The sequence below is a fragment of the Elephas maximus genome, chromosome 13 (assembly GCF_024166365.1).
Source record: "Elephas maximus indicus isolate mEleMax1 chromosome 13, mEleMax1 primary haplotype, whole genome shotgun sequence".
NCBI lineage: Eukaryota > Metazoa > Chordata > Mammalia > Proboscidea > Elephantidae > Elephas > Elephas maximus.
Genome location: NC_064831.1, coordinates 55,297,479 through 55,324,416, shown reverse-complemented (window position 1 = coordinate 55,324,416; position 26,938 = coordinate 55,297,479). Strand labels below are relative to the sequence as shown.

Here is a 26,938-nt window from a genome sequence, read left to right as displayed (position 1 = left end):
CAGTGGGTTTGGTTTTTTTTGGTTTACACTTATAGTGGTGGGTTTTTAAATTAACTTCAGTGAATGGGAAGTAGAAAGAATCTAAACCAATCTTTTCTGTTAATGAAGTAGGTCACAAAATGAAAGAACCTAGTGGAAATGAACAAAAGGTAGTTTACTTAACTCACCTTTGTGTGCCAACCAGGCTGTTGTTTTTTGTGGCTGGTGGGGTGAACTGCAGCATACTCTTGTCAAGTGCATAGCTTTCTTTTATAGTGAGTCTTTACATTTAAAGACTTTCAGTTCTTTATTTTCCTCTGCTGACATTTATTTTCTTTTATAGCATCCACCCGTTTTGTGAAGTGTGAAAAGTGTCATCATTTTTTTGTTGTGCTATCTGAAGCAGACTCAAAGAAAAGCATAATTAAAGAACCCGAATCAGCAGCAGAAGCTGTAAAATTGGCATTCCAGCAGAAGCCACCTCCCCCTCCCAAGAAGGTATAGGCTTTAGAGCAATTTATAAGCATTTTGTCTTGAAAACATTTCATTCTCCCTTCTATCCAGTTTTTACTGAGTCCTAATGCTACTATGTAAACAAGTATTATAAGTTCTTAATGTGGACTCTTATCTAAGTTGTTACAGGTATTTGATACTTAGAATTTAGGTATGGAGTCCATTGCTTTTTTTGCATGATGTGATTACTACACTCAGTAGCAATGAAATATAGTTGGATGACTATTAAAATAAAATATTATTAATTAAATATTTAACACTATTAAAATAGTAATACCACATTAATCTAAAATAATATTATTACAATGGAGTGTCTATGGATTTGTTTTTGTAGTTTGGGCCCTAAATAATACCAGCCTGCAACTTTCCCCCTTAAATTATTCTATTTTAGGGTAAAACAGCCTTCAGTCTAACAATATAACAAGTAGATTTTCATGGCCGGGGTGCCAGGGCTCCCCTGTGTAGCGCTGTTGCTTTTGTGGTGTGGGTTCTTTCCAGGAGTCTCAGGTGGAGTGTGAGTTGACCTTGTGAAACAAAGCATATCCCACCAGCTTCGTTGGGTACTTAGTGTGCACGCTCTGAGAACTGGGAGCCTAGCTCCTGGCTGTGTGCCTTTGTTCCAGCCACGTCTCAGATGTTTGTACACATAGATTATTTCTTACCCTCTGCCTCAGTGTGGCTTTTTTCTACTGTGCTTAAATCCCAGTACATTTTTCTCTACTTCCAGATGTGCTGTGGCAGATTTATTAATTCATGGGTATAACTTCTGAGGAATGAAAAAGATTTTAAAAACCTAGAATAAACTGTGTATCAACAAAAATGTCTTTATATGTGTCTGTCATGTAAAAATAAGTACTGCAATAGAAAATGTAGCTATTAAGCTTTATATTCTCCACTAATTTGTGTAGGCATTAGACATCCAAATTGTAGTTCTAGAAAATAAACAATTTAACCGTTTTCAGGAGTTGGTAAATATTCACAGTTCATTTCTATTCACCAGAAGCTGAAGGAATTTGTCCCAGGCTCAAGCTGTTGACAATATCCAAGCATAGCATAGAGCTTTAGTTATTAAGCTTTTAGATTACCATTGAAATAAATGACTAGCTTTTTTTTTAAAGTTAGTATCTGAGTAAAAAACTAAGTGTTCATTTGTGAATATTAAGATGCACAGATACTGGTAGTATAACGACTCTTGACTATATAATGCTTTTTTTAAACACGGTGATTTTATAATACATTATTTTTATGAAAAATATTATTCATATGATTGAGAGAGGTGTACACAGGTTTTAAGTTAATGACTTGTGTTAACAGTGATACTTTTAGACCCATGATGGCATGTATAGGTATTCTAAGTGACTTTAATATTTTTTTAAAAGTTAGGATCAATTGCATTGTTGATAGAATAGAAACTAGCATGGTATTAGTAGAGTACAGAGATACTTTGTTAAACTAGAGAACAAATGAATGTCCTTTTGTTCATTTAGGATAAACCTGAAAGGACCTCTGAATCTTTGCTACATGCCCTTGGCATTTCGTTTTTAATGAGTTATCTTTATTCGAGTTTAAAATTGTAGGCAAATATGCTCAGCATACAACTTTTTAATGTATGTTTTTATGCTAGTTCACAGTAAATTAATCATACCTAATCATTAATCATTTTTCAGATTTATAACTACCTCGACAAGTATGTTGTTGGCCAGTCGTTTGCTAAGAAGGTGCTTTCAGTTGCTGTGTACAATCACTATAAGAGAATATATAACAACATCCCAGCTAACCTGAGGCAGCAAGCAGAGGTTGAGAAGCAGACATCATTAACACCTAGAGGTTGGTGTTTTTGATAATTAAACAAAATAGAGATTATTATGCTTAGAGATAGTCTTTATTTGTAACTCCTTGTTTTGGTCTTAAAATGCTTTTAGTATAGTGCAGTCTTTCAGAGTGTGGGTCATGAAATCATTTTGGTTGGTTGCCAGTAGCGTTTTTTAAAAAAGTGTAATAGGTGAGAATAGACAGTTTCAGAGTGCGTTGATTTGTAGTTAAGGTAAGTGTTGTTTCTTCAGACTTTTGTTTTCAGTTATATATGTATGGGTACCAAGTTACGGAGTAAAATGTATTCTTTATTGAGTGTCTCAATAAAAAAAATGTTTGTGAGCCACTGGGGTAGAGAGCCAGAGGTCATTGTTGACCACGAATGTATCACAACAATGCTGTGCACTACTTGTCAGCTCTTCTCTCTTGAGCTCAGGATACAGAATTTCATTTGCTCAAGTCAGAGAGAAAAGGAGATGGGAACTGTTACATAGTATATCCATCACTCTTTTGGACCCCAGCTGCAGAGTGCAAGGTTAAGGGCAAATGTCTAAATGATTCAAAGTGCAATATCTATAAATGATAGATTCTGATACACCAATATACTGTATAATCTCAACTCACTGTGGATAATAATGTATATTAGAATGATCTTATAAAACAAACTATACATATAGTAAAATGGAGATATTTAATTTTGTTGGCCAAAGAGGCCTGATTACTGATTTAGGCCTACAAGCCATCATTTTAGCTTCTTTCAGCCATCACATCACAACTTGAGGGAGTTCTGCTAAATACTTATAGCCTAATTGAGTTTATAGAACTACAGCATCTGTTGATATTGTAGCTACTAAATATATAACTGATTTCAATGAAGACACTTGTTGAACTAACTGGAAAACAGTTATGTAGTAGTATCAGTTACTTTATTTTTAGCAAGTGTGAGTCATAATAACTAATGGGACATTTGGAACCTTCATTTTTGTAAGGTCCAAATAGCACTGTCTAGTCATGGAGCAAAGTGATTTTTTCTGGTTCATCCAGTCGACACATCAGTGCTTAATTCTGTTCAGGTGCTGCAAGAACAAATGGTTATATGGTGTTTATAGTGTGAGGGGTTTTAATTCTGACTTTATTGAAGACTTAAATAACTACTAGTATTTTTAAAATAGATACTAACTTTGTATATGAAAAACATGAATATTAGATACTAGATAGCCATCATTAAGCATTTTGTTTTGTTTTTTAAATATAGAAAAGGTTAAGCATATGGATTATTTTATAATTTGAAAAGCTGAAAAAACAATTAATGAACACATCCTTTAAATATGTTTGGAAGAGGGCAAGAAGTGGGATGAAAACTACTTCTTATTTATTCCCCTAAACAAATATGTAATATTTTCGTGTTGCCATTTTCATCCTCTTTCTTAGAGTTAGAAATAAGAAGACGGGAGGATGAGTACAGATTTACAAGTAAGTGACCTCTCCTCAGGTCCTCCTCTGTAATCAGTCTCCCTTTTGAGATTTACCTCAGCGAAGAGTGTCAGCAGTAGTAATAGTAGTCATATGTTTCCATGTGTATGACCAAGAAAGATGAATCTTGTCTAAATGTTTATCATATATGACATATATATAACTTTGGGGTAGTTTTTTATAGCTAATTTGTGTAGTTTGTATATGTTGGGCTATTACAGCCATTTGATTTTATCTTTTCCATTGTGATGTTTTTTAAAAGCGTAACTTACAGGAGTATAGAATATTATATTCTACATTTACATTTATATTCTACAGAATATAAATACATTGTATTCTGTATTTCCTTTACAACGAATTATAAGACCTGCATAATTTTACAGGAATTGTATTTCTAAAAAATCTAGCTTGCTATGTTATGTCATTTTTTTTGCCAGAGTACAATTAGGGTTGGCCTGCTTATAGGGGAGGCAGATTATCTTCTAGCTCTTTTTGCCAGAAACTATACTATTTATTTTGTTTGTTGTTTTGTGAAATTTACTATAGCCTTGCAAATTATGAATAAGCCCCAAATCACTGCTTCCAGCCCTGGATTACCCCCCTGCTCATCAGATGGTCTGATGGAGGGTGTGGAAGGACCTTATATGCCAAGGAGAGTGGCCATTCAGATGTCTTGCAACTGCTCCTTTGGTGGTGGATATAGGAGCTGCACAGAGAGTGAAGGTTCTAGGGCTGTCATAGAAAATTCTACATGGCCTTCTGTTTCAGTAGTTGGAATAACAGATAAAATAAAATACTAATAGATAAGCCAGTGTGAAATTTTTTCGCTGGTAAGTTTGTTACTTTATATTTTCCTTTGAAGCAAGCACTATTATTATATCCACTATTTAAAGTGTACTATAGGGTCGCTGTGAGTCAGAATTGACTCGATGTCAGTGGGTTAATAGATACAGGCAGAGCCCTGGTGGCATAGTGGTTAAGAGCTTGGGTGCAAATCAAAAGGTCGGTAGTTTGAATCCACCAAACCGCTCCTTAGAAAACCTACGCGGCAGTTCTACTCTGTCCTATAGGGTTGCTGTGAGTTGGAATCAATTCGGCAGCAGTGGGTTTGGTCCCCGGTTTTAGGTGATATATATAGGCAAGGAATCCTGGTGGTTCAGTGGTGAAACACTTGGGTGCTAATTGAAATATTAGTGGTTCAAACCTACCATCCACTCCGCGGGAGAAGGATGTGGCAATCTGCTTCCATAAAGATTACAGCTTTGGAAGGCGCAGTTCTACTTTGTCCTGTGGGGTCGCTGTGAGTCAGAATTAACGGCAGTGGGTTTCGTTTTGGAGTTTGGATATATACAGGGCAAGCCATGAGAAGAACATACTGGTTTATCAACTCTGGCATGATGTTTATTGTGTGTAATAGAATTATATCATCCATAGTTATTTTCGAATTGTGTGAAAATATGATTACACTGTACACAGTAAAATTAAGAAATATAATAAGTGGAGTAGAATTAGACTATATGTAAGAAAGTAATTTCTAAATAATAAACTTTAGGTGCCTGTATAATTTATATTTTATAATCCAGAAATAGAACAAAGTATATAGCAAATACTACATTTATAAATTTGAGGTGATGGCTGCTGAAACTAGTATGAATTAATTAAGGAGAAGTCTATAGCAAATATTTTGAAAGAAATATCATTTGATACATAAAGTGATTTGATATAATTTAAATATTGACAAGTAACAGTGCTTAAGAACTTAGGTAAAAATAATTTGTAATTACATTGATTGACTTGGAAATAATATTTTGAAGGCTTAAATAATAATTTATTTTTATTTACAATTTGGTTTTGTCTTATATGGGCCTTTTAGGTTGTAAAGTTAGGAGATTAAGTCAAAATCATATATAGTCAAAATTCTTTTTTTTTTTAATTGTGTTTCAGGTGAAAGTTTCTAGAGCAAATTAGTTTCCCATTGAGTAAGCTGTACATCAAGTGTTCCATGACACTGGTTGCATTCCCCTCAGTGTGTCAGCACTCTCCTCCCCATTTCTGTCCTAGGTTCACTGTTGCCTTTCATCTTGAATTGCTACCCCTTCCTACCTTCTCATCTTTGCTTTTTGGCAAATGTTGTCCTTTTGATCTCATATAATTGATTGTTCTAAGGAAGATGTTCCTCTGGGTGCTGTTGTTTATTTTATGGGCCTGTCTCTTGTTTGGCTGAGAGGTGGTCTCTGAGAATGGCTTCAGTTTCAGGTTAGAAGGGTGCCTTAGGGCCATAGTCTCGGGGGTTCCTCCACTCTCTGTCAGACTAGTAAGTCTGGTCTTTTTTGTGAATTTGATTTTTTCTTCTACATTTTTCTCCAGCTCTGTCTGGGACCCTCTGTTGTGATCCCAGTCAGAACGGTTGGTAGTGGTGGCCTGGCACCATCTAGTTCTGTGCTCAGGGTCGTGTGGTTCATATGGTCCATTAGTCCTTTGGACTAATTGCTCTCTTGAGTCTTCGGTTTTCTTCCCTCTTCTTTGCTCCACACTGGAAGAGACCAATAGTTGTATCTTAGGTGGCCGCTCACAAGCTTTTAAGACCCCAGATGCTACTCACCAATGTAGGATGTAGAGCATTGACTTTATGAACTATGTTGTATCATTTGACATAGATGCCCCCTGAGTCTGTGGTCCTTTGCCTTTGAGCCTAGGAAATTTGTCTCGTGAGGTGTTTGCTTATGTCTAAGAAGTTTCTCCCCGTGGTGTGCTCTATTGTCTATATTAATATACATGCAGCACCTACAATTATGTATGTAGAAACATCCACTACCAAACCTGTATCTGCAGGTTGGTGTGCTCCCTTATACCCTCCCACACCTCTTTATCGTAGCTATCTACATATGTACAACCAGAATGCGCCTTAGAAGCAAGGATGGCGAGACTATGTCTCCATACTTTGAACATGTCATCAGGAGGGATCAGTCCCTGGAAAAGGACTTGGTAAAGCAGAGGGTCAGCGAAAAAAAGGAAGACCCTCTATGAGATGGGTTGACACAGTGGCTGCAACAATGGGCTCAAGTATAACAACGATTGTGATGATGGCGCAGGACCGGGCAGTGTTTTGTTTGGTTGTACACAGGGTCACTATGAGTCGGAACTGACTCAACGGCACCTAACAACAACAACAACATCTACCTATGTATCCATTCATAGATTATTGTTTGTTAATGCTATTGTCGCAGGATTGTCTGTGCTATAGTAATTACAGTAGTTGCTCTTTATTCTTCCGTTCCTCTCAGTGTCTTCCTTTTCAAAATTATTCTTGAATTCTCTTGGAAATCACGTGTTAGACACCTACACACTGCTCTTAGTGAAATTAATACAACTGGCTTTTCCTCCGTCATTGGGACATAATGTTTCTTCAGTTGGGATAAAATAGTTGAGTTGTGTTTAAGGACGGTGTTGTACAAATAATTAAACACTAGAATGATAGCAATAATAATGGCAAATTCTTCTGTAGCACTTATAAAACAATCAGCTAGGCACTGTTCTAAGTGTTTGACATATATCAGTTTATCTTCCCAAAACCCTGTAAGATAGAAACTTCTGTTTTCACCCCCATTTTACAGATGAGAAAACTGAAGCACAGGCATTTTAAGTGATTTACCCAGGGCCACACAGCTGGTTAGCTCCATGCATCTAAACACTATGCTAGGCTGCTCGCTCACAGGGTTCCTCATTGTAGTAAGCTGCTTATGCGATGAGAGACTTGCAGGAATGGAGAATAGGAGAGTCATCTCAAACTTACTCTGGGACATATAAAATAGAATGTCAGTCAGAATCATCTGTATTCTCCTTTTTTTAACTTAAATCATTAAGTTAAATATGTGTATCATACGATTCCACTGTACGTAATTTGCCTCTTGTAATTTTGTTCAAATTATTCACATAAATCATTTTTTTCCCATTGGACAGAGCTAAACTTGAGTCACTCCTTCCTATAGTGTTGTAATTAGATTTTACTAAAATAAAGAAAAACTTTGCAGTGACACCTAGCTAAACAACTGAACTCATATAGGAGACTGCACTTTGTTCCTCCCGTGGATTATAATGAGACTAGTATTGTGAATTATTCACTAATCATTAACCCTCAAGGGTGGCAAAATATAATTAAATTCACATGTTTATAGGATGCCCGTTATTTTTGATAAATGGAATAACCCTTTAAGTATCACCCTAAGATAGCTTGAAAGTGATAGCCAGATGGAATAGGAACGTAATAGTTATATTTGATAAACTATTATACTGTCATTGCTTTGGAAAAATAATAATGCATTGGAAAGTGCTGATATTCTCAACCCATTTATTAGAAACAACCTAAAAATAATTTCAGAATATATGAACATGTATAACATGATTATAGATATCTCAAAAATGCAGAGGACCAGGTACAATCTGGATATTTGCAAATCAGATAATATGAAAAAGACTATTTGAATTCTTTCTCTCAGCCAAGAGAGAGCAAGAGTAAAGATTGATTTTTGTAGGAAACCAGCTGATCAACTGATAACTTCACCAGCAGTATCAAAGCCCATGTAGTTAAATGTTGTGTCTCTGTTAGAGGGACTAGAGAGATCCTATAAAATCATAGATTTAGATTGGATCAGGAATAGTGAGATATACCATATTTGGTCTCTCTGGTAGACTTACAGAATCATTTTTAGATGTGGAGGGGACTGTAGAGGTCATCTGCTTCAGTATTTTTACTTCAGGTAGGGAAGTAGGCCCAGGAAAGTTAACTGATTGCTGTGGTCCCACAGCTGTGCAGCCACAGAACCGAGAGTAGAACCTAAGTTACCGAATTCTTAGGTCAGCGCTTCTTGGTTTCTCTATAGCCCTACTTCTTTTCATTTGTACTGGGGGGAGATAGACACACATCTTCGCTTAAACTCCCAAAATGCCTCCAAATCAGTTGCATTTTATTTTTACCCCTTCCAACTATGTATTTGAAATTGACAGGACAGGTATCATTGCCATTTTATAGATTATGAAACAAACACAAAGTTTGTATGACTACCCAGACTCACATAGCTATGTAGAGACGAAGACTTAAAGCTAAAACTTGTGACCCCAAGTACTGTTCTGCAACGATACTGCCTTCCCTTCCTATATTTGTACATGAATAAGGAGAGTGAAAAGAATCCATTTCCTTTACTTAAAGTTCCTTGTGTAATACACAGTAATCATTATGTATTGTACATTTGTCACTAGATAATTTGAGGTTTTTTTTTTTTTAGGAAGACAGTATCAAAATATTTAAATTTTTCTAAATGGATGCTTGGTTTTAGAAACAGGGTTTTATTGGACAGTTTTTCAAGTGAGTTCAGATGAAGCTGTAGTAATTCTTCTGGCGTTTTTTCAGAATTGCTTCAGATCGCTGGGATTAGTCCACATGGTAATGCTTTGGGAGCCTCCATGCAGCAGCAGGTAAATCAGCAAGTCCCTCAGGAAAAGCGAGGAGGTGAAGTGCTGGATTCTGCGCATGATGACATAAAACTTGAAAAAAGTAATATTTTGCTCCTTGGACCAACTGGGTCAGGTAACTTCCTGAGAAAACTTATTACTCATTTTTAAAAATAGAATGTAAATGATTCTAAACCCTCTGTCTTGTGATTGGTGGATTCTGGCTCTTTAGAAGAAAATCTAAGGCCAGTCATATGTTATCAGTGCTCCTGCGTAGGCCTCAAGCTGAATTCGAAGCTTTGATGTTGCTGTTGCCTGTTAGGCCAACCTTTAAAATCTTAACAGAATTTATAAAAATATATAAAACACAAGTAGATCACAGTAATGGTAAATATATAACGGCAAATTTTTATGTAAACTACTACAAATGGATTTTGCATTTTTGTAGTATAAGTATGTGCCAACATATTTCTAGAAAACTTTTAGTTACTGTTTCTATTTGTAGGTAAAACCCTGCTGGCGCAAACACTAGCTAAATGCCTTGATGTCCCTTTTGCTATCTGTGACTGTACGACTTTGACTCAGGCTGGATATGTAGGTGAAGATATTGAATCTGTGATTGCCAAACTGCTCCAAGATGCCAATTATAATGTAGAAAAAGCACAACAAGGTATGTTTTCAGCATAGCTTGTCTGTCCCTGGATGTAGTCTGCTGGGATTGCAATCTAGTATTGAAATAATACTTTGAGTCAAATACTAAAATTCTGTAGTTAAATAAGAGTATGTTATACACTTACAAAATGCTAAATAAGGACCACAAAGTTTGCTTTGCCTTATTGTCACTAAGATGGCAGCTGGGATGAAAGTCCAAATACCTATTCCGTTGGGTCTTTACTACTGTCAGTGCTTTTCCTGTTTTGACTCCTCCAGACTCATAATGCTGGGGTTGGGGCAGGGCCAGGGTGAGAGTGGGGAGAGAACAGTATGAGTATAGAAATGATTTAGCCTCTTGACCTGGAGGGTGTCCTACATGCTGCATTTCTCCTTTCCCCATCTACTGTCTGTCCTTGTTTACGTGAAGACCTTGACAGCTTCCTATCTGAATTCCTGTAAGACAAAAATAAAGGTGGGGAAGAGTAAGCTAAAGTTTTGCTAGTACTAACACTGCATATACCTCCTGCTTCCACACTATACCTTTATCTCAGCTTCCTAGAGTAAAGAACTTGAAAATATTAGTGGGGTAGATAATTGCTGTCAAAGTACCTACCATGCCCAAATGATATTCTATAAAATATAAAAAAAAATTGCACAAAATAATGAATGGGAGAGATAGCAGTGTATTTTTTGTAATATCAAGCCATTGCATATGTTAAGTGTGAAGCATTGAAGTAGGTGCTCTCTAGCTACTTAGTCTTTTAAAGCTGAGGTTATCTTGTGTGTATCTTTTTCACATTATAAATAGAATCCTCCTTAAATTATAGGAATTGTCTTTCTGGATGAAGTAGATAAGATTGGCAGTGTGCCAGGCATTCATCAGTTACGGGATGTAGGTGGAGAAGGCGTTCAGCAAGTAAGCAGTTGAATATTTTGTTCAAGCCCACTAAAAGGAAGGGAATACATCAGCTTCCCAAATATTGTACGTTTGGTTTCACATTCAATTAGATTCTCTTTTGTTCCTTTTTCCCATCCTGAACTCCACATACCATTTAGAAGTAGTTCAGATCCTAAGATAAAATTGTTGTTGGCGATTTTAAATAAAATAGAAGTATTCTGAAGAACAGCAAAGATGAAATTCATGCTTTGTTTTTGTTTCTCAAAGGCCCAGTTACATTTCTGGAGGACTCTCTTGAGGAAAGTTGTGGTCCTAAATAGACATGAATGACTTATGTATGTTTTTCATTCCTTCCACTTTAGTTAGAAAAGAGGTATAAAGTAGTGTTTCATTCCTTGGAGAATTTTAATTGAAGTCATAATGATCTATTGACCAACTTGACCTTTTAATGGTAACTAATGATATAAACTAAAGGGTAAGGAAAATTGCTTCAGTTTTTTTGACTGACACAGAGAGGTATGATCCCACTTATAAATGTGCTGGATAACTTGTTTATAAAGGCATTTCAAAATACAGGTATTCTGAAAATTTAATACTAGAATTAGAATAGAATTTTAATTTATGTGAAAGACAAATCTTCAGCTATTTTCAAATTTTGAGTGTTTCCACCATGGTGGCTATCATCTTAGACAGTCAATAAAGAATTATGTTTTTGTCATCAAAAACAACATCTCAGGTTGACTGCTTCCTGAGTTATAATGCATCAGGAGTCCTATAACCAATCCAAATAAATTTATAGATTCTTAATGTAATGAATGTATTAGATCTTTATGTTGTGGAAATGTGGGAGTTTTTAGTTAGGTTCCTTGGCCATAACCACATATTATTTTCCCCATTAAGTCCCATTATCTAAAGTATAATAAATAATGCACTTATATAATGATGCTGTAAATCATTTGTTCTTTATTTAGGGCTTACTAAAATTACTAGAAGGTACGATAGTCAATGTTCCAGAAAAGAATTCTCGCAAGCTACGTGGAGAAACAGTACAAGTTGATACAACAAATATCTTGTTTGTTGCATCTGGTGCTTTCAATGGTTTAGACAGAATCATCAGCAGGAGGAAAAATGAAAAGGTAAGTCTTTCTGAGAGGTTACTAGCAGGTGTGTTAGTCATCTAGTGCTGCTATAACGGAAATACCACAAGTGGATAGCTTTAACAAGAAAAATTTATTTCCTTGCAGTAAAGTAGGCTAAGAGTCCAAATTCAGGGCATTGGCTCCATGGGATGGCTTCCTCTTTCTGTCGGTTCTGGAGGAAGGTCCTTGTCCTCAATCTTCCCCTGGTTGAAGAGCTTCTCAGGCACCGCTTTCTTGGTGGTATGAGGTCCCCAACTCTCTGCTTGCTTCCCTTTTCCTTTTTATCTCTTGAGAGAGAAAAGGTGGTGCAGGCCACACCCTAGGGAAACTTCCTTTACGTTGGATCAGGAATATGACCTGAGCAAGAGTGTTATAATCCCACCCTAATCCTCTTTAACATAAAATTACAATCACAGAATGGAGGACAACCACACAGTACAGGGAATCATGGCCCAGCCAAATTGATACACATTTTGCGGGGAGACACAATTCAATCCATGACAGCAGGATAGACAGCATTTAAAGTTACAGAGGGTAGACACTTGGTTTCTATTCTCATATCTGGCTGGCTGCCAGTCATGAATTTTTAAGAGTTGTTTTTTTCTCAGGACATACCTGAAATATATTACTAGTGATTTTTTTATATTTCAGGACTAGTAAATTGGAATGTTTCTAAATATCATCTCTAAATGGGCATTGTTAAAGTATACCTTGACAAGTTCAATTTTATATTTTATCTAAGGAGTTCTGTTATTATTTGAGGTAGCTGCTGTACCAATAAAATTCTGATTCATTCCTCCTGCCCACTTCACTGGAACCCCAATAAAGAGCTTGTCTCCATTGTCTCCACTGGTAGAGTCTATCACAGATCACTGCTGACATTAAGAAATGAATGGAGGCAGTTTAAGGACCAAGGGAGAGGAGTTTTGATTCCACCTAGTTTTATAGCTGTTTCTTAAACATTTTTATAAACCCCAATTTTAACTAGGACTGTGACTTATCCTCCGTAATGCCAACGTAATGGCAAGAATCCCAGAACACACTTGTATTTTCCATGTTTTTGTGTTTTACATAAAACACAAAGTCACACATGATCACTTTTATATAACATAATATCCTGCCTAAATGAGTATATCATAGATTAGCTCTTTGTTATATTGCTTGCTTTAAGTCTCCTTGGTTTTCAGTGCAGTAATTTATGTAGCAGTTTAGTAGTAGTAAAAATAAAATAATGCTGCTGCTTTCTTTCTTTGTTTATAATACTTCTTCATACTTCCAAAAAGGATTTGAAGCTAGAAACATGTAGAACAGAACAGTTAAAAGTAATGTCACATAAAGAGATAAGAAACATGTAGAAGGAAATTTGGGTCATAGTTCTACTTAAGGGAACTTAAGTCACTCATTTAACTTTGAGCTTCTTAATGAAAAATAGGGAGAAATCATGGGCTCTAGTTTTTTTTAGTTCTTCTTGCCTGAAAGAGGAGGTGTATGATGTCTTCAAGAGAGATGAAGTTTCATGGTAATAAAGTTAAAGAGGAGTTTATCACATGGGTCTTTATGAAAAGGAGACAGACATAAGACACTCTTCAACAGTGATTTTATTGTTGATGGGTGCTGTGAAGTTTATTCTGACTTATAGCGACCCTGTGTAAAACAGAACGAAACCGTTCTGTTGGTTAGAGACCATCTGAAGAATAGATTTGACGCGTTGAACACTAATGTCCAAAGACCAGACGTGCTGTGGAATGACATCATACATGAAGAAAGCAAGAGGTCATTAAAAAGACCAGTGACCTGGCCAACTGACTGGAAGAGATCCATATTTATGCCTATTCCCAAAAAAGGTGATCCAACCTAATGCGGAAATTATCGAACTGTATCATTAATATCACATGCAAATAAAATTTTGCTGAAGATCATTCAAAAGTGGCTGCAGCAGTATATCGACAGGGAATTATGATAAATTCAAGCCAGATTCAGAAGAGGACATGGAACCAAGGATATCATTGCTGATGTCAGATGGATCCTGGCTGAAAGCAGAGAATACTAGAAAGATGTTTACCTGTGTTTTATTGACTATGCAAAGGTATTCGACTGTGTGGATCATAACAAATTATGAATAACATTGTGAAGAATGGGAATTCCAGAACACTTAATTGTGCTCATGAGGAACCTGTACATAGATCAAGAGGTAATTGTTCGAACAGAACGGGGATACTGATTGGTTTAAAGTCAGGAAAGGTGTGTGTCAGGGTTGTATCCTTTCACCATACTTATTCAGTCTGTATGCTGAACAGTGGAAACCCTGGTGGCATAGTGGTTAAGTGCTACAGCTGCTAACCAAAGGGTCGGCAGTTCGAATCCTCCAGGTGCTCCCTGGAAACTCTATGGGGCAGTTCTATTCTGTCCTATAGGGTTGCTATGAGTCAGAGTCGACTCGACGTCACTGGGTTTTTTTTTTTAATGCTGAACAAATAATCCAAAAATCTGGACTGTAGAGAAGAATGGGGCATCAGGATTGGCAGAAGACTCATTAACCACCTGTTTATGCAGATGACTAACACAGCCTTGGTTGGTGAAAGTGAAGAGGACTTGAAGTACTTACTGATGAAGATCAAAGACCACAGCCTTTAGTATGGATTACATTTCAACATAAAGAGAACAAAAACCCTCACAACTGGACCAGTAAGCAACATCATGATGAACGGAGAAAAGATTGAAGTTGTCAAGGATTTCATTTTACTTGGATCCATAATCAACACCCATGGAAGCAGCAGTCAGGAAATCAGAAGACACATTGCATTGTGAGGATGGCACAGGACGGGGCAGTGTTTAGTTCTGTTGTATACTCAATGGCACCTCATAACAGCAACACTGGTTCACCTTTCTTTGGAACAGACGCATATATGGATCTCTTCCAGTTGGTTGGCCAAGTAGCTGTCTTCCAAATTTCTTGGCTTAGATGAGTGAGTGCTTCCAGTGTTGCATCCATTTTGTTGAAACATCTCAATTGGTATTCTGTCGATTCCTGGAGACTTGTTTTTTGCCAATGCCTCAGTACAGCTTGGAGTTCTTCCTTCAGTACCATTAGTTCTTGATCATATGTTTGCTCCTGAATTAGTTGAACGTCGACCAATTCTTTTTAGGTTAGCGACTCTGTGTATTCCTCCCATCTTCTCTTAATGCTTCCTGTATCATTTAATATTTTCCCTGTAGAATCCTTCAATATTGCGACTCGAGGCTTGAATTTTTTCTTCAGTTCTTTGAGCTTGAGAAATGCTGAGCATGTTTTTCCCTTTTGGTTTTCTACCTCCAGGTCTTTGCACCTGTATTACCTGTAGCATTATAATACTTTGCTTTGTCTTCTCGAGCCACCCTTTGAAATCTTCTATTCAGCTTTTTTACTTCATCATTTCTTTCTTTGGATTTAGCTACTATACATTGAAAAGCAAGTTTCAGAGTCTCTTCTGACATCCATTTTGGTCTTTTCTTTCTTTCCTGTCTTTTTAATGTTTTCATAGAGGATTAAAAACATCCATGTGGATATTGTTTCTATCAACACTTATTGAAAGCCAAAGGTATAATATACCTATATTCCAACCATATGAAACTCTCATAGTCCTGAGTTTTATTCCTCTTGGCTTTGCTCATGCCATTCTTTACCTGAATCCAGTTGGCAAATACCTGTCCATCTTTCAAGACTCAGACTGTTAAATGATGAGTCAGTTTCTCTGTGAAGCCTTTCTTGGTCACCTTACTATTCTCCATCCCCAGTACATAGGCCTTTCCTTCCTTCCTATTGCCACAGTGCCCTGTACAGTCATCTACTACTGCACCTATACTTTAATGCTTTAACGCCTTAACGCCCTCATGTTTCTCCCTCTAAATAACCTCCTTCAGGGTAAGGACTGTCTGCAGGCTTGTAACCCCAGTGTTTAGCACAGTGTCTGGCACAAAATAAATGCTTAATAAATGTTTAAATTATTGAATGTAAGGTGTTTTGCTTTCTGATACACTAATATGTATGTACACAGCTTAGGGAATCAGAAGAATAGACTTTAATTTAGGCTTTATTCATAGTTATCATGTGCTTCTTTTGTATCTTTGACAAAAACTGTATGACATGTCAAAATTAAACTTTCTGACAATTGCTTGTATAGTTCTTTTATGTTGACTGAGCCATACAGCTTAGATACCCAGCCTTGTGCAGCAAAGTTAACATTCTTGTTTGATGTCAACCTTATATATTCTGTCTAAATTCTTCTAAAAGATTGACGTATGTAACCGTAAACCATAATTTCAGTAGAATATTTGGCTACAAAAAAAAATTATCTCTATTTTCACAGTTCTTACACCTTTTGGAAACCACAGTAGTCTAGAGGTCTTGGAGAAACCCTGCGACATTATAATCTGAGTTTAAGGGACTTCCCTTTATGGTTTTTACTTTATCTGCTTTTACTAGGATTTATTCTTTGAGAGTTGGCTATTATATAACAGTTAGGTTCTCAGTTCTGGAGGCAGACAGACCTGATTATGAAGCCTGGCCTTGCCACTCACAGCACCAAGACCTTTGTCAAGATGCTTAACCTCTCTAAGCCAGTTTTTATCTTTTGTAAAATGTGAGTGATAATAGAGCCTGTTTCACAAGGTTGTTGCAAAGGTCACATGAGATATGCATGTAAAGTACTTAGTACAGTGCCTGGCAGATAAATGAGATTGACAATAATTGTTATTTATAGTAATAATATAAGTTGAGAGGAATTCAATTTCTGGTTAGAAATTACTGCATATATGTTTTGTTGTACTCATCAGTCAAGATATTTTTCTTAGTGGCCCACTTATTCTATAATTAACAGATTTCAGTTCTAGCATGTATTTTCAGTATTCTCATTTAGGTAGAAAACCCATGTGATACTTTTGTAACAATTTGAGATAAAGAATGACCTTTTATAAAAATATTCTTTTCTAATGTTATATCTTGACTAATGAGCCACGTATTCGGTTTTAGAAATTTATCTTACTTCCAAGCTTACAGAAATGCATGCGTAACCAGGATTTTAGTATTTTGGTAATATTTAAATGAAAAGACTTTAGGATTGCATGCATCTTTCACAGCATGTGCTGATATGCCCTTATTCTGCAGTGTAAGTAGTAGGATACAGATCCATTTGTTGTTTAATAAATCAAACTAGTAGAGAAAAATAAAAACAGAAATAAAGCCTCTTCTCCTTTATCCTTCATGATTAAGCCAGTCCCATTTGTTCAGTTTATGAACTAAATGTTTTGTCTTTTGTCCTTTAAGCACTTTTTCCTTTTCTTATGAAAAGACTCCTCTGCCTAATTAGAGCATGTTCTGCTTCTAAACTAGGATTCATTGCCTTTTGAATTGCTAATTGTTGTTGTTCTTTGTCTGATTAAACACTTGGAGATAACTTTTCTAGTCTATTTCTTCAGCTAGGAGTTAATGTAGTTCATTAATACTAATTAGGATTTTCCTGTTTGACTCATTTAACCTGCTCTGTGTGAAATTTTCACAATTTTGGGGGGAAAAATCTTTAAAGTTACTTAAAACCAAAAAAAAATTTCCTAACCTCATTGCACAGCGTCTAGAACTGCATCTTTGTAAAATATGCTTTAGTACAAAATTGATCATATTTTAATTTTATTTGTATATTATCTGCATTTTATACCTCGATTGAAAACCTACCTGCAGTTTCATCATAACACGAACCATTTCTTTGACAGTATCTTGGATTCGGAACACCATCTAATCTGGGAAAAGGCAGAAGGGCTGCAGCTGCTGCAGATCTTGCCAATCGAAGTGGGGAATCAAATACCCATCAAGACATTGAAGAGAAAGATCGATTATTACGTCATGTGGAAGCCAGAGATCTCATTGAGTTTGGCATGATTCCTGAGTTTGTGGGACGGTTACCTGTGGTAGTTCCTTTGCATAGCCTAGATGAGAAAACCCTTGTGCAGATACTAACTGAGCCACGTAATGCTGTTATTCCTCAGTACCAGGCCTTATTCAGCATGGATAAGGTGAGGTTTTCATTTTTCATACTTCATTTGTGTTTTTCTTGCTGTTGGAATTTTGCATAACTTAGCCTAATAAATTTAAAAAGCAACCTTGTTCATCTGGAATACCAGCTTACTCCTCACTAAATATAGCCATCAGACATTTAGGAGTTGGCTTTATTTCTGCCTAATTAAAATGGTCATTGTAGCATAAAACCCAAAGATATATATATAGAACGAGAGCAAAATGATGCCAGAAGACTACTCCTAGCCCCTCCAAGCCAGACACACAAGATTGTCCTAGATGCTTAGGTTGTGACATACTGTGTGTGCTTTTGTATACATTTGTCTAAAGTTTTATTGGTACTCACATCTACATTGTGGTAACTTAGACTTGGCTGAAGTTTTACATGTACTTTTTAGGATGAGAGGGTTAGTAACCCTCTGTAAAATGTAGTTTATAGGGACCCAATGAACGTTTTCTAGGAGTGAAGTAAAAAAGTCTAAGTAATCCTTTAGTCTTAATGGAGGTAGGGTCAGTCAAGACATAGGTTCTGACCCAACCTGTGTTTCTGAGTATCAGTGAATCAGTTTACTTAACACTCTCAGTGAATAAGTTACTTATTTTTTTATCTGTAAATTCAGGACATCGGTCCGTTTTAGTTCTAAAATTCTGTGATTGTAGGACTAGTAATGGTGGTCCAAACAAAACCAAACGCAGTGCTGTCGAGTTGATTCCGACTCATAGCGACCCTATAGGACAGAGTAGAACTGCCCCATAGAGTTTCCAGGGAGCGCCTCGCGGATTCGAACTGCCGACTCTTTGGTTAGCAGCCGTAGCACTTAACCACTATGCCACCAGGGTTTCTGAGTAATGGTGGTAGGTAGTATTAATATTAAGCCAAATACTATATGATTCTATTAGGAAAACATCATCAAGGATTATCTTAAGTTCTCATATCTTTTGGATGTATTTGTAGTGTGAATTGAATGTTACTGAGGATGCTTTGAAAGCTATAGCCAGATTGGCACTAGAACGAAAAACTGGTGCAAGAGGCCTTCGGTCCATAATGGTAAGTTGGCTTTATTATACAAAAACTCGATTATTTCCTGGCCTGAATTCTGAGACTATTAAGCTTCTGTGGGGGTTTTTTTTGTTTGTTTGTTTTTTATATAACCAGAAAACTGACCTAAGGTTTTTTTGTGGATTATATTTTTTTGGATAATGTTGTTGCTGTTGTTAGGTGCCGTCAAGTCAGTTCCAGCTCATAGCAACCCCATGTATAACAGAATAAAACACTGCCCAGTCCTGCGCCATCCTCACAATCGTTGCTGTGTCTGAACCTGTTGTTACAGCTACTGTATCAGTCTATCTTTTTGAGGGTCTTCCTCTTTTTCACTGACCCTCTACTTTATCAAGCATTACGTCCTTCTTCAGGGACTGATTGGTAACACGTCCAAAGTACATGAGACAAAGTCTCACCATTCTCGCTTCTAAAGAGCATTCTGGCTGTACATCTTCCAAGACAGATTTATTTGTTCTTCTGGCAATGCATGGTGTATTCAGTATCCTTTACCAACACCATAGTTCAAAGGCCCCAATTCTTCTTCGGTCTTCCTTATTCATTGTCTAGCTTTCTCATGCATATGAGGTGATTGAAAATACCATGGCTTGGGTTAGGCGCACCTCAGTCCTCAAAGTGACATCTTTGCTTTTTTTTTTAACAATTGAGAGAAGTCTTTTGCAGATTTACCAAATGTCGTTTCATTTCTTGACTGCCATTTCCGTGGGTGTTGATTGTGAATCCAAGTAAAATGAAATCCTTGACAACTTCAGTCTTTTCTCCATTTATCATATTGCTGCTTATTTTTTGTCATAGTAATTATATATTTTTGCTTCTTTCTAAAAAGGAACTTCAAAGTGTTTCTCACTAAAGGACACACACATAATACAAATAATGAAATAGATGAAATCCGGATTATAGGAAAATGAATTTTAGGAAATTATACATGGGCCTTTTAACTAAGCTGCAGAGCCCCTTCTCAGGCCCTTTGAAATCCCCATTCTGTTTGTTTTACTTGAAAGTAAGTTGCAAATACCATGATACTTTACCCCTAAATTCTTCAGCATGGTATAAATTCACTATTTTTTAATTTTATTAACGATCCTGGAGACCCCAGCCTATATTCCTGCCACTACCTACTCTCAGAGTTCTCTTCCTTAGCCCCTAGGTTTGGCTGTACAGTGGGTTGGTTATTGTTTGCCCACCTGCTCCCAAAGCAGGCACATGCTCCTAGCCCGTTTAAGGATTTCATTGCTGAGTAACACTTTGTGTAGTTCCAATCAAAAGACCTGCTAAGTAGGACTTTTGATTGGAACTGCACATCTATCACAGTCAGCTTGAGATGATACTCTCTGAAGGTCTGGACTTCTGGTGTCACTGATAAAGGATACATTTATAAGCATGCAAACTAGAAGAGAAGGTGATAGATACAGTTGACATTTTTCGGAAATTTGAGGTACTCAACCAGTATTTTCCTCTAGGTAGAATGTAACCCAGCCACTACCTGTAGGCAAAACTGCTTTTTTCTTTAAACTACTTTTCTTTAGTAAGCAACTTTAGATCTACTGCAGCACTTGAGGTAAAAGCTCATTTGAAGGTTGGGAATTGAGCTTGATTTAGGAGTAAACAGTTTTCAAAGTAAGGATTACCAGTTGACCTCCTCTGTCATAGGATAAGCTAGGTAATGCTTCTGAGGAACATTCTGAATCTGAAAGTATAGCCTTTTTGTGTGTGCATGTCGACCAAACTAGGCAGAACTGCAGGCAAGTATAGCTTTCCCTTACAGAATGACTTCTCTCTGGATTTAGTTAGAAGCTGTTTTAATATGAAGAATATGAAACCTTTCACATTGACTTTTTCAACATTCAGTTCCTGGTGCATAATAGGGACTCACTACTAGTGAGTGAATGAGTTTAATTGGTGGCCTAAATTTTTTTTTTTTTTTTATAATACGAGTATTTTCTGTGTAACTCCAGTTTTCCATGTAATTTGTCACTTTTTATCTCTTTAGGAAAAGCTGTTACTAGAACCAATGTTTGAAGTCCCAAATTCTGACATTGTATGTGTGGAGGTTGACAAAGAAGTAGTAGAAGGAAAAAAGGAACCAGCATACATCCGGTAAAGTGTACTGTCAAGCCAGAACAATCTGAAATTTAAGATCAGCTCCTTATTGCTATAGTTTATTGGTCTGTTATGAAAATTCCATACAAACCTTTATATTTGTAAGGGAAGCAATAATCTCATAAATTTTTCACTGAACAACTTTACTTCCAAGAGACATAATCTTTAATGTCATTCATACATAACTTTAAAAAGGAGTTATGGTCTGAATCTTCACTTTGACTGATTTGCATCCAGTTGGACTTGGTCAGAAGTCAGGTTCTCCCACAGACATATGCTAAATGTCAGGCAATTTGGTGGAAATAACAGATTCTACTTCATTTCCTGAGTAAGTGTATTTTTTAAACCTTCACAACTGAAGCTTCATCTGTTTATTTCAATAATAAATCTATTGCGGGAAATGTGGAGGAAATTACTCACAACCCTTGGCTGTGTGGTCTACATGTTTTCCATATTTCGCCACTAAGCAATCCTGTTAAAAGTGCTCTTAGTATTTCCTACTTTATGGGTTTTCTAGCTAGGTGGATTAACTTACTATTTAAAGTCTAGAAATCTTGTTTATCCTTAATTTTTTTTTTTAATTTTAATGAAAATATATACAGCAAAACCCACTCCCATTCCACAGATTCTAGTCATAATGTAACATTGGTTACATTCTTCACGTTGTGTCAACATTCTCCCTATTTCTTTTCTAGTTGTTTCATTTCCATTTACTTAAATGTCCCTGCCCCCCAACTTTCTCATCAATACTTTAAAATAGTGTTAACCCTTTGGTCTTATATAATTTTTTTTCTATCAACTTTTATTTTAAAAAAAAAAACAAAACTGATGGCTTTTGATTGTAGGGCTCCAACGAAAGAATCCTCTGAAGAGGAGTATGACTCTGGAGTTGAAGAGGAAGGATGGCCTCGCCAAGCAGATGCTGCAAACAGCTAAACTGTCAGACTCCTGTCATGTATATAAAGCTTCTCCTTTTGTTTAGGATCATAACTGTTTCTACAGTCTGACATTAAAGGATTTGGGTCTGTCTTGGATAGCATACATGGTCAGAAGCCTTTAGGATAAGAATCAGATCATGTATTATATTGTAACATCACATTGATTTATACACAAGGACATTATGTGGACTTTAATGATACAATGTTCAGAGATAAAATGTACATTATTTTGGTTCATTTTTTTAAAAATACGCTTTAACAAAATTCTTAGTTCATTTAAGCAGTGCAGTTGTTGCAGGAACTATGGATTTTACAATAATGTTACTCTACAAATGGGAAAATAAATTATTTAAAATTGAAGATTGAGGTACCATTCTTTAACCTTTTTCTACCAACATTTGTGACCTGAAAATACAAGAATTTTATTCATTTTAAAAATTGGAACAGGTAGATTCCACGTAGTGAAAATTTCACAAAAAAGAACCCTGAAGAACATATTTTGATAATTTATGTTAAATTCTTAGTCTTATCTGCTAGTGCATGACACTAACTTCCCAATTAGTACTATAAAAAAAGCTTCTTGCTGACTTGTCTGATTTAGTGAGCAGATGGAACTGAAGTTTGGCTTAAATCTTCAGAAAAAAAAGTATACATCTAATTTTATAAATAGCATACAGTATCAGTCAAAGTAACAGCCATGTGCTGAACTAAATGAAATATCCTAATATTGTGTATTACCTAAAGTACTTGAGCTAGTGTGTATCTGGTTTTTTGTTTTATTTTCCTGGTATTTGTCTAAATTTTTGGCTTCATAGAACAAGAAAGACAATCTGTGTTTTACTGTCAACAGAAGTAAATGTCTTTACACTAAAATATAATTTATTGACCTTCATTATAAAGCAAAACTAAAAAGTGGGAGGTAATTTAGGGACTTAAAAAAAAAAGTATCATTTGATTCCATAAATATTAAAATACTTGGGTACCTTTAAATTTTTTTTTTCCTTCTATAATGTTGATATGTTTCTATATTACTCATTCAGTTCAACCTCATTTGAAATTGTTTAAATCAGAGTATATTGAAATATTTGTTTTCATATTTTGGTTTATAGACTCTTGAGTTTTCCTTACCCCTTTTTCTTAGGAAAAGAACCTTAAGCTATTAGCAGATTCTGATCTTGTTGACGAAGAGTTGGGCTTTCTATGTGATAATAAAAAAGATGTGAGATATCTGTTTATGGCTGGGCTAAGACCAGAAATGCACTTTTGCAGAGTATGCAAGCCTGGTTACTATCATATGAAACAGAAACAAGTATCCGTCTTAGTCTCCCTAGTAATGGTTAAAGTTCCTTTCAAGAAGTCTTCAGATTATAACTTTGCTCATTATCTTTTTCTTACAGCACCATCATTTTCCTTTTTGTAGAGTGAAAACTGGAATAGCTTCTAAATATATTAAGGGTAATCTTCCAGAAATGGACTGGGAGACATTTTAGTCAAAACAACTCATGTTTGGTTTTGGAAGTTGTTAACAAAGCATAATTGATGTTTTTAAATCAAAAACAACTGAATATAACTACAATTTGTATCTAGAAACATATGTTTTGGCATTTGAATAAAACAAGGACTACATGAAAGCCCATGTGGTGGTGTGTCTGTAATGCGGAGTGCAGGAGCCCTCTGCCAGCAGTGCAGTTTTCCAAAGGGCACAGATTTCATATGACCTGCTTTCTTCTAGGGTTTGGTTAATCCTTGGCACTTTCATGTCCATCTTTTATTCTCCTAGTTTGTAGACTCCACAAACAAAAAGTATTATTAAAACTTCACTAAATATTTAAAATCCCTAAGTGTTGCACACAGAACCCAACACTAGGGACACAGACCAAACTTTTCAAGAACTTTACTAATCTAGTAGGGGAGGCAAACACAAACTTCAATGCATTATGATATTGAAGATGAGGTATGTATCAGATGTGGTGGCACAGAGGAGGTGTCCCAGATGGGCCTGGAAGAATAAGTAGGAATTTGCCAGACAAGAATAATGATAAGTCCAAAGCTCAGAAGTGTGAAACAACAACCAGAGAGGTTTAGGAGTGGAGAAATAGGCACAACTATGACCTTCTTGATCATATGCCACCTCTTGAAATGGTTGAATATCGACTAATTCTTTTTGGTATAATGACTCTGTGTATTCCTTCCATCTTCTTTGGATGCTTCCTGCGTCATTTAGTATTTTCCCCATGGAATCCTTCACTAATGCAACTCGAGGCCTGAATTTTTTCTTCAGTTCTTTCAGCTCGAGAAATGCAGAGCGTGTTCTTCCCTCTTGGTTTTCCATCTCCAGCTCTTTGCACATGTTATTATACTTTGTCTTCTCGAGAGGCCCTTTGAAATCTTCAGTTCTTTTACTTCATCAATTCTTCCTTTTGCTTTAGCTGCTTGACGCTCAAGAGCAAGTTTCAGAGTCTCCTCTGACATCCATCTTGGTCTTTTCTTTCTTTCCTGTCTTTTCAGTGACCTCTTGCTTTCTTCACGGATGACGTCCTTGATGTCATTCCACAACTCGTTTGGTTTTCGGTCACTAGTGTTCAATGCATCAAATGTGTTCTTCAGATGGTCTCTAAAATCAGGTGGGATATATTCAAGGTCATATTTTGGCTCTCGTGGACTTGCTCTGATTTTCTTCAGTTTCAGCTTGAACTTGCATATAAGCAATTGATGGTCAGTTGCATGGTCGGCCCCTGGCCTTGTTCTGACTGATGGTATTGAGCTTTTCCATCATCTCTTTCCACAGATGTAGTCAATTTGATTTCTGTGTGTTCCATGTGGTGAGGTCCATGTGTATAGTTGCCATTTATGCTGGTGAAAGAAGGTATTTGCAATGAAGAAGTTGATCATTATACCAAAAAGAATTAGTCGATATTCAACCATTTCAACAGGTGGCATATGATCAGGAATCGATGGTACTGAAGGAAGAATTCCAAACTGCTCTGAAGGCACTGGCGAAAAACAAGGCTCCAGGAAGTGATGGAATATCAATTGAGATGTTTCAACAAACAGATGCATCGCTGGAGGTGCTTACTCGTCTATGCCAAGAAATACGGAAGACAGTTTCCTGGCCAGCTGAGTGGAAAAGATCCATATTTATGCCTATTCCCAAGAAAGGTGATCCAACCGAATGTGGAAATTATAGAACAATATCATTAATATCACACGCAAGCAAAATTTTGCTGAAGATCATTCAAAAACGGCTGCAGCAGTATATCGACAGGGAACTGCCAGAAATTCAGGCCGGTTTCAGAAGAGGATGTGGAACCAGGGATAGCATTGCTCATGTCAGATGGATCCTGGCTGAAAGCAGAGAATACCAGAAGGGTGTTTACCTGTGTTTTATTGACTATGCAAAGGCATTTGACTGTGTGGATCATAACAAGCTTCGGGTAGCATCGCGAAGAATGGGAATTCCAGAACACTTAATTGTGCTCATGAGGAACCTCTACATAGATCAAGAGGCAGTTGTTTGGACAGAAGAAGGGGCCACTGATTGGTTTAAAGTCAGGAAGGGTGTGCGTCAGGGTTGTATTCTTTCACCATACCTATTTAATCTGTATGCTGAACAAATAATAGGAGAAGCTGGACTTTATGAAGAAGAATGGGGCATCAGGATTGGAGAAAGACTCATTAACAACCTGCGTTATACAGATGACACAACCTTGCTTGCTGAAAGTGAAGAGGACTTAAAGCACTTACTAATGAAGATCAAAGACCACAGCCTTCAGTATGGATTGCACCTCACCATAAAGAAAACGAAAATCCTCACAACTGGACCTATGAGCAACATCATAATAAATGGAGAAAAGATTGAAGTTGTCGAGGATTTCATTTTACTTGGACCCACAATCAACAGCCACGGAAGCAGCAGTCAAGAAATCAAAAGACGCATTGCATTGGGTAAATCTGCTACAAAGGACCTCTTCAAAGTGTTGAAGAGCAAAGATGTCACCCTGAAGACAAAGGTTCACCTGACCCAAGCCACGGTATTTTCAATCACATCATATGCATGTGAAAGCTGGACAATGTATAAGGAAGACCAAAGAAGGGTTGACGCCTTTGAATTGTGGTGTTGGTGAAGAATATTGAATATACCATGGACTGCCAAAAGAACAAACAAGTCTGCCTTGGAAGAAGTGCAGCCAGAATGCTCTTTAGAAGCAAGGATGGCGAGACTGCGTCTGACATACTTTGGACATGTTGTCAGGAGGGATGAGTCCCTGGAGAAGGACATCATGCTTGGCAGAGTACAGGGTCAGCGGAAAAGAGGAAGACCCTCAACGAGGTGGATTGACACAGTGGCTGCAACAATGAGCTCAAGCATAACAACGATTTTGAGGATGGTGCAGGAACGGGCAGTGTTTCGTTCTGTTGTGCATAGGGTCGCTATGAGTTGGAACCAACTCGACGGCACCTAAAAAGAACAACATGACCTTCTGTTTCTGCTCTGAAATAACCATACTCTCCCCATCCAGCTGAAGACCTTGCATCATTTTTCACTGAGAAACCATCAGATGGAACTCATTTTCCCACCATTAAATCTATAAATCTACTTCAGCACTTGCTTTCCTGTCACTGCTCAAGGATCCCTCTTACTAGGACTCATTCTCTGGATCCCATCATCCCCTCATTTCTCAAGGCCTTTGGTTCAGTTGTTACTCCACTGCGTTACCGGGCTCCCTCCTTCTCAATCTTGCCCAGCAGCATCTAAACACTGTCTACTATTTCCTGTCCTTGAGCTACCCCATAACTTCTGCTACGGTGAAGACCACACTGTTTTGTTAACTGTATAACTGGCACCTACCATAGTCATTCATATTTGGTGCTCCATAC

At 36.9% G+C, this 26,938-nt stretch overlaps 1 protein-coding gene across 2 annotated transcripts in view; it reads left to right on the top strand.

Moving 5' to 3' along the window:
* Positions 1 to 25,487, top strand: part of CLPX (caseinolytic mitochondrial matrix peptidase chaperone subunit X) — a 44,685-nt gene extending 19,198 nt beyond the window's left edge. The window contains exons 4-14 of one of the 2 annotated variants that reach the window (XM_049905504.1): positions 323 to 477; positions 2,160 to 2,319; positions 3,736 to 3,777; positions 9,185 to 9,361; positions 9,731 to 9,895; positions 10,707 to 10,795; positions 11,749 to 11,913; positions 17,662 to 17,961; positions 18,918 to 19,010; positions 21,013 to 21,119; positions 21,968 to 25,487. In XM_049905504.1, coding sequence (XP_049761461.1) covers positions 323 to 477; positions 2,160 to 2,319; positions 3,736 to 3,777; positions 9,185 to 9,361; positions 9,731 to 9,895; positions 10,707 to 10,795; positions 11,749 to 11,913; positions 17,662 to 17,961; positions 18,918 to 19,010; positions 21,013 to 21,119; positions 21,968 to 22,058 — 1,544 coding nt within the window. In that variant the 3' untranslated portion in view covers positions 22,059 to 25,487. The remainder of the gene's footprint in view (positions 1 to 322; positions 478 to 2,159; positions 2,320 to 3,735; positions 3,778 to 9,184; positions 9,362 to 9,730; positions 9,896 to 10,706; positions 10,796 to 11,748; positions 11,914 to 17,661; positions 17,962 to 18,917; positions 19,011 to 21,012; positions 21,120 to 21,967) is intronic. The other variant, XM_049905505.1, reaches the window with a different exon arrangement.
* The last annotated feature ends 1,451 nt before the right edge of the window (positions 25,488 to 26,938 follow it).